At 39.9% G+C, this 7,500-nt stretch overlaps 1 protein-coding gene across 1 annotated transcript in view; it reads right to left on the minus strand.

Moving 5' to 3' along the window:
• LOC308363250 (acid-sensing ion channel 4-A-like) overlaps window positions 1–7,500 on the minus strand; it is a gene marked incomplete at both ends in the record, with an annotated part of 63,918 nt that overhangs the window by 4,056 nt on the left and 52,362 nt on the right. Inside the window, 2 exons of the mRNA XM_080836051.1 lie at window positions 1,643–1,770; window positions 2,094–2,238. Of these exons, the coding sequence (XP_080692177.1) occupies window positions 1,643–1,770; window positions 2,094–2,238 (273 nt within the window). The remainder of the gene's footprint in view (window positions 1–1,642; window positions 1,771–2,093; window positions 2,239–7,500) is intronic.

Below are 7,500 nucleotides of genomic sequence, written 5' to 3' on the forward strand. Positions count from 1 at the left end.
ACTTGGAGAAAATCTCTGTGTTTGTGTGAGAGAGTTGGTTTACTCTTAATGCTTCTGTAATTTATTTAGATGATTTCTCTGCAGGTCTTTGGAGAAGCCTCCTGTGAGGTTTGGGGGAAGGCCAAGTTCAGCATGCCCTTCAAAGCCTAATTACCAATCAGTGAGCCAGTACTAAAGCACTGATGTAAAGTCTGGATCGAAGATTCATTAGGACATTTTAGACTTGTGTATAAATAATGGATCGCAATTACAGTGTTATCAAGCTATTACAGAGTAAATGTGGAGACACACTTTTTAAAGTATCTCCTGTCTCTACATGAAATATATGGGTTAATGTTGTGTATATGCATTTAAAATGATCCCAAAATGCGATCATTACCTTGAAAAGGCACAACAGTCATACACCTATAGATAGATATTATTATGTTGTTGAAGGCAGTAAATCACTGTAAATCTAAATGTTTTGTTCCTTCATACTGTACACTGTTGTTGAGGAGACTCGCCTCCTGGGATGTACCAACCTGTTGAGTGGGGTTCCCAACTATACAGGGGCTCCGGAATATGTGATATCTATAATATCGATTGATTACATCCCCAATGCCAGATAATAATTCCAGTAGCCTTCAGGGGTGTAGCAACTAGGGGGGAAACCTGTAAGATTCAGGGGACGTGGCTGTACAGGCACTCTGGGGGATGTAGTTAGTGGTGCTGTTAAACTGCATTGAATAAAACACAAAGGCACCCTGGGGGATGTAGTTAGTGGTGCTGTTAAACTGCATTGAATAAAACACAGAGGCACCCTGGGGGATGTAGTTAATGGTGCTGTTAAACTGCATGGAAGTAAACACAAAGGCACCCTGGGGGATGTAGTTAGTGGTGCTGTTAAACTGCATTTGATTAAACACAAAGGCACCCTGGGGGATGTAGTTAGTGGTGCTGTTAAACTGCATTTGATTAAACACAAAGGTGTTTCTGTTATTTGGCCTAGCCTCACTGATTGAAATGGGGTGGTTAAAAAGTATAGAAACATGTGTCAGTGCAACGCAATACAATTAAACAGCACCACAAACTGTAGCCTCCAAAATGAACACGGACTTGAATCACAGCTGTCCAAAGAAATACAAATTATTATTACCTTAATAAAGCTATGATTTATTGCAAGACTGGTGTATTTGACTGCATCAGTCCCAATAAACTTGCAACTGAGTGCACTGTAGCAGTTAAGATCCGACTCACTCGATACCTCACACACACACACACACACACAATTTCTGCACCACATTCACATTAATCCATTACGCAGATGCTTTCATCTAAACTGACAGTATAGTAAAGAGATCCCATTTCTAGTCTGTGTTTGTTGAATATTGAAACCCCATGATCAGTCACCACACCACACATAATGACTCGAGACTCAATAGTCTTCAGAGGTCAGAGGTCTTCAGAGGTTTCTACAGACAAACGACACACACAAATACACACACACACACACACACACATACACACACACACATACACACACACACATACACACACACACACACACACACACACACACACACACACACACACACACACACACACACACACACACACACACATACACACACACACACACACACACACACACACACACACACACCCTCTGTTCCTGGCAGGACACAAACGTCTGGAAGCCAGGAGAAACTCCGAAGCCCAGCTGGTGAATGTAGGGTGGCTCCTCCTGACTGTGGATCTGCACCCTGATTCCTGCCTCTAGAGACGTCTCATCTAAAGACGAATCAGAGAAGACATGAGAGAAAGAGAGAAGGACAGAGAGAGAAATTGAGAGAGAGAGAGTAATTGAGAGAGAGGGGGTGAGAGGTTAAGTGAAGTGTGAAACATTCCTTTTTAAGTGGCTGCCCTCACATAAGCGACAAAGGTAGGGAATATGTACTTAAGGACAAATTCAGTAAATTCAGATGTATTCAGATGGTGATAGTACATTCACCATTTACTATCACCCCATACAGTTAATCTCATGGATTTGAAAGACCACTTCTACACAGTTCTATACACTCTACATAATATTTACAGTAGACAGGTATGCTCACTTGTCTCCCTCCAGATGGGAAGGTATTCATCCTGTTCGATGTCTAGCATCATCTCTAGACCATTGCCCATGCCGCCTTGCCTGGCTCGCTTCGGCAACGATCTGTTGCCATTGAAAGTGTAACATTTTCCATAGCGTGTGTACACCTGTGACAGAAAAGAGTGAGTGGTCATGACGTGTGAATATAACATGAGAATGCATTCATTTGGAACGTAATGCAATCGGTTCCACACACGCATGTCATATTTGCTGACAGACATACAAGATTGACAGCACATATCATCCTTAAACTTATACACCTCACGTCAGCTGATTTAGCACGACGCAAAAACTTTGCAGGCTCTGAATTCTTCAAAGGAGTCCACCCTGGGGCCGCACGATGTGAAAGGAAAACATAATTATGCCGTTAAAACACTTCTGGTTTTCTGTCGGAACAGAACAGATAACTTGTAATTACATCAACCAGCATTCTGAAACAGGTGGCCCGATACGCTCACTTGCAGATCCACACCACATGTTTCCTGGTCATTCAGGAATTCTAAAAACAAATAAAGAAACAATTAAAGAGTTACATTCTTTATAACCTAACCAAGGAGGTTATGTTTTCGGTTCGGTTTGTTTGTATGTCTGTTTTTCTGTCAGCAGGATTAAGCAAAAACTACTCTATCGATTTTCATTAAAAACAAAGCATATAGGAGTGGTGTGGATCAAAGGGTGGATCCGGGATTAAAAACAACAAACACGTTTTTTTCATTAATTAACATTACTAGATAAAATTTGATATTGGTAACACTTTACTTTAGGCAACAAATGTTGGTCATGAACACACAACTAATAAGTGTCTGTATTAGTGCCCAATAAGGTCTGAATTAACTACCATTAATCATTTATCAAGCCAGTATTCACCAATTTCTTATTCTCATTGAATAGGTTATTTATTCTTGATACATCCTTAATAACCAAGTTGGTCTGAACCTAAGTTTACTGATGTATAGCAAGAGTCAAAATAAAGGTTTATAGGCAATTAATATACTGTCTGAATATACCTCTAACAGTTATAGGCAGAATAGTTGTACAATAGGTATTCTTACCTGCAAACTTTGCCTTACCAACAAACCAACTATACCAACAAGTATATCTTAAAGTCTCACAAGACAGAGCCTGATGGATGCTTAAGGAAAAGGTCTCTGTCTTGTGGAAACACAAAATGGTTAATTTGAAGGGGTGAGGTAGGGTACTTTGGATGCATGTTGTGTGTTTTGAGAAATTGTCTTTTTTTCTAAATAAAGATGTCAACCTCACACAAGGATTTCATCCTTTTTACGTCGTCATTAGAAAACTATCAGCCTTCACTTTAAAACAAGGAACGTGTTTTAAAGGAGTAATGAGACTTTTACAGTTTTAAGGATGAATGTGTCTGTAGACATATAATCATTTCAGTCTGATTATATGGAAAGTTACCCCTCACTTTAGAACAGTGAACTTATGTTGGATCAGTACTGATATACTATGTAGGCATGACTGATTGAAGTGCAATCATTGCTCTTGAGTAAGTGTCCACTTTAGAACAGAAGCCATGCCTCCCAGTCACCACTAGCATCCTGGGTGAGTACAATTACCATAACTTGGACCATGCTGTGCCATTGCATTGAGTAATGGAACACTGTTTGTCAGTAGGGATACCTATTGTTCAATTATTCTGTCCCTATAAGTAACATATTCACACAGTGTATTAGGAAGCTACAAACTTTTTATATATCAGTACTTTGGCTGAGAACAACTAGTTGGTTATTAAGGATACCAAGAATAAGTTACATATTTAATGAGAATAATTCAGAAATTGGCAAATACAGTCCTAATAAATGGTCAATGATGCTTAATGCAGAGTTTATCAGGCACTTATACAGACCCATGTTAGTTATGTGTTGTTAATGGTAAACATATTTTCCCTAAACTGAAGTGTTTGCTTTTTCTTTGCATTTACTGGCTTTGGTGCACCATTAGTCTGTGCTCTCCAATTACCTTTCTAGTTTTGGCCTGTCTCTCTGCTTGATTATACTTTGCGCGTCAACATGGTACATGTTATGTAAATGTCATCATCAGAAGGTGTATAAGTAAGGCCTAAGGAGGACAGCATACTCCCGTGGACACAGTCAGTGCTCGGTCTACCCACGCCTTGGCAGACACTCCATTGTGCACAAACTTATAAAATATTGCAAAGGCTTATGGGATTGGCTGATTTCACAGTCTGAGTCTAATTCAAACCTGCCAAGAAGTAAACTGCAGCATCAAACATCAAACAGCTAATCAGTACTTTTTTGAGGAGAATCTTCTTGATGCACTAAAACATCACAATGGCCTTCAGCTTATGGATTGGCTCAAAACCTGCCGGTAGCGGCCTTCATTTCAGCAAATGAGCTATTACTAGTCACGGAGTGTCACTGTACCGTTGTGGAATTGGTCTTGGTGGAAATGCTTGATGGCTCTTGCAGTATGCCAGTTCTCACTGTTCGCTGTACCCTTTGATACAGTGTTTTGAGCCATAGAGCAATATCACCATGGTAGCGGTAGTGGACCAGGAGACTATACAAACACCGTACAACAAATGGTCAAGACTTCACCAGGTGTAGTAATAGTGTAGGTGTGTATATATAAAAGAAAAGTAAAAAGGTTGCAAAGTTTTGTGCTGTTACCACCCTTATTCGACCTGGGAAATAATCCAGTTCGATGAATCAAGTTTTCAGTCAGCCGTCAACACTATTGTGGCATAAACGGAAGGGGGTGCAGGAATGCTGCTGAAGTAACGCTACATTTCGGGTATGGTATTATGGTAATAGCGTAGGCGTGTATATATAAAAGAAAAGTGAAAAGGTTGAAAAGTTTTGATTCATGTTACCATACATAATCCATATATAATCCAGTTTGATGAATCGATTGTGGCATAAACAGAAGGGGGTGCAGGAATGCTGAAATAACGCTAAATTTCGGGTACTTAAACGTTATTTTCCGAAGTTGGTAGATTTGCAGATGCTCTTTATGTGCATATTTGCTGTGATTAAGCACAAATTGATTGACCAGGGTAAATGATTCGATTAAAAAAATGAATAAAAGTTTTCTGTGTAAATATGTGCAAATAACACTGAAGTTTCTCCCAGAGATTGCAAAATCAAAACATGGACGTTTCTTCCTCAACAACAAATTATAGTGACAATGATCTTTTGCATGGAAATTGTCCCTTAAAAAAAGTTGAACTGTGTATTCATCAGCGACTGTAAAGACCTTTTCTACAGACATTGGTGATTACAAACTATGTTTAGCATTGCTGTGTTAAACGACAACAAATGATTATGATTTCTATCAGTGCCTAAATGTAGCCTGAATTTCCGCTCAGTTGCATTGCTTTGGTTATTCCATTTCTCTCCCACTTGTCACAAATGTTGTTGCTTCTATGTTTGACGAACCATGTAGCTAATAAACGGATAACTGTGACTGGGCATAATTGGCAATAATTGGCCCCTGAAGAACTAATGTTTTGTTACAAATCAGTCTAATTCGGGAGTGGGTTTGGGAGTTGTGACACGCCAAACCAAAGAACGGGTTGGTGAGTAGGTGAACGAGAGGCCCAGACAGGCTAACACTCTCCATCCTGACTGAAATACCCCATCTACTGGTGTAGGATGTAGCCTACAGCCTACTGCATGTGCATAGCTTTATATGTTGCAATGGGATTCGGCGGTTAAAAAATGATGATTTAAAACCATTTAAAACCAAGGTTCATAAGCATTTGGACTTGAGGTTTTCAATGCTCATCATTTTATTTTTGGAGTCTAGTAGAATAGATTTACTTGCTTCAATGATCCAAAAGAAATTTTTTAGAGCTTCGGTCTTTAAGCCCCCATCTTCAGATTAGCCCAGTGTGTTCTGATTGGTCAGTTCTGTGGGCAGTACCATTGTAATTGGGCAATAAAGATTGTGTTAGGAGAATGCATCCTCATAAAACAGAGGAAAAGGGCTTGAATTCCAACAAGGCATTTTAGACAGCGAGACAAAAGTGGTTTCTGAGAGAGAGTTGCACCCTCTGGCGTGTGCTTTGGGCTTTTGTGACTTTGTAAACCATTTGCATGCACAAAAAGAAAAAAAACAGGTCTTTTAAAAAAAAACACGATAAGTCTAGCCACGGTACAATATTGCCAAGACTACACAAAGATGCAATCCACGTTTTGTTTTTGCAAAATGTTGTTGATGTTTGAGATCAACAGCCAATTAAAATGACACCCCTCCCTTCCATTCTCCTGAAACATTGTGTTGATTGGCTGGACTGCTTATGGCCCAGGTATGGCCACTATGTTTGTTTCCCATTGAGTTGAGTCAGGGCTGTGCAGCCTACGAACACCTGAGGTTTTAAATGCAAACTCTGAACGGACCACAGAACCGTGAGGAGTCATTAGCTGAGTTAGACAAGAAGTGTATGGGATTAACTTTAAATAACAAGCTTTATTTTTCTCTCACAGTTTTGGTGATATTTAGCTTAAGCACTAACACTATCTAGCCTAAATGATTTGCAGAACTTTGACATATTTGCAAACAAACGTTTACGAATATTCTAGGTGACCAGGATCAAAAGAACGGTCAAAAAAAGCACCAATAAGCACCATCCCCGTGTCATTCATGAATGTGTCCATGTACTCTCTGCTCTTAGTAGTAATTAGTGTTTCCTCGTCTCTAAATGTTCTGCCTTTAAAACTATAAAGCCCTTGCTTGGGATGATTTATAGTAGCATTGCGTTGCTCTCTAGCCTACCGCCCGAAGCATGACCGGCCTTTGTGAAGCAAAGGCTGAAATTAAAGAGAGCTCCTCGTCACGGCTCTTCAAGTCTTTAAGAGGCTCTCGGCCCTGTGGGATGGGAGGTCCAGCTGGACTCTTTGCTCAGAGCTGAACTATGCTGTCCTTCAGGTCAGAAGATGAAAGTGGCAGATGAATCATGGATGGTGTACAATGAGTAAACACCTGGTCAAAGAACTTTCTCTTTTCCTTGTTCCTCTCCTCTCACTCTCTCTGTCTCTCTCTCCTCTCTCACTCTCTCTATCTTCTCTGTCTTCTCTCTCTCTCTCTCTGTCAAACACAAAGGCATGCATACAGAGTGAAACTAACTTTTGCTCATAGGCAGTGTTGGGGAGTAACGGAATACATGTACCGGCGTTACGTATTTAGAATACAAATTACGAGTAACTGTATTCCGTTACAGTTACAATTTAAATCGATGGTATTCAGAATACAGTTACATTGTTGAAATCAATGGAATACATGACGGTACTTCTCTATTTCACGAGTTTATTCACTCTCTAAATAAAATAAGGCAACTTTATGCATTTCCCAGAAGCCCCAACATGAAAACGAATGAAAATGTT

The sequence above is a fragment of the Sprattus sprattus genome, assembly GCF_963457725.1.
Source record: "Sprattus sprattus genome assembly, chromosome: 3".
Classification (NCBI taxonomy): Eukaryota; Metazoa; Chordata; class Actinopteri; order Clupeiformes; family Clupeidae; genus Sprattus; species Sprattus sprattus.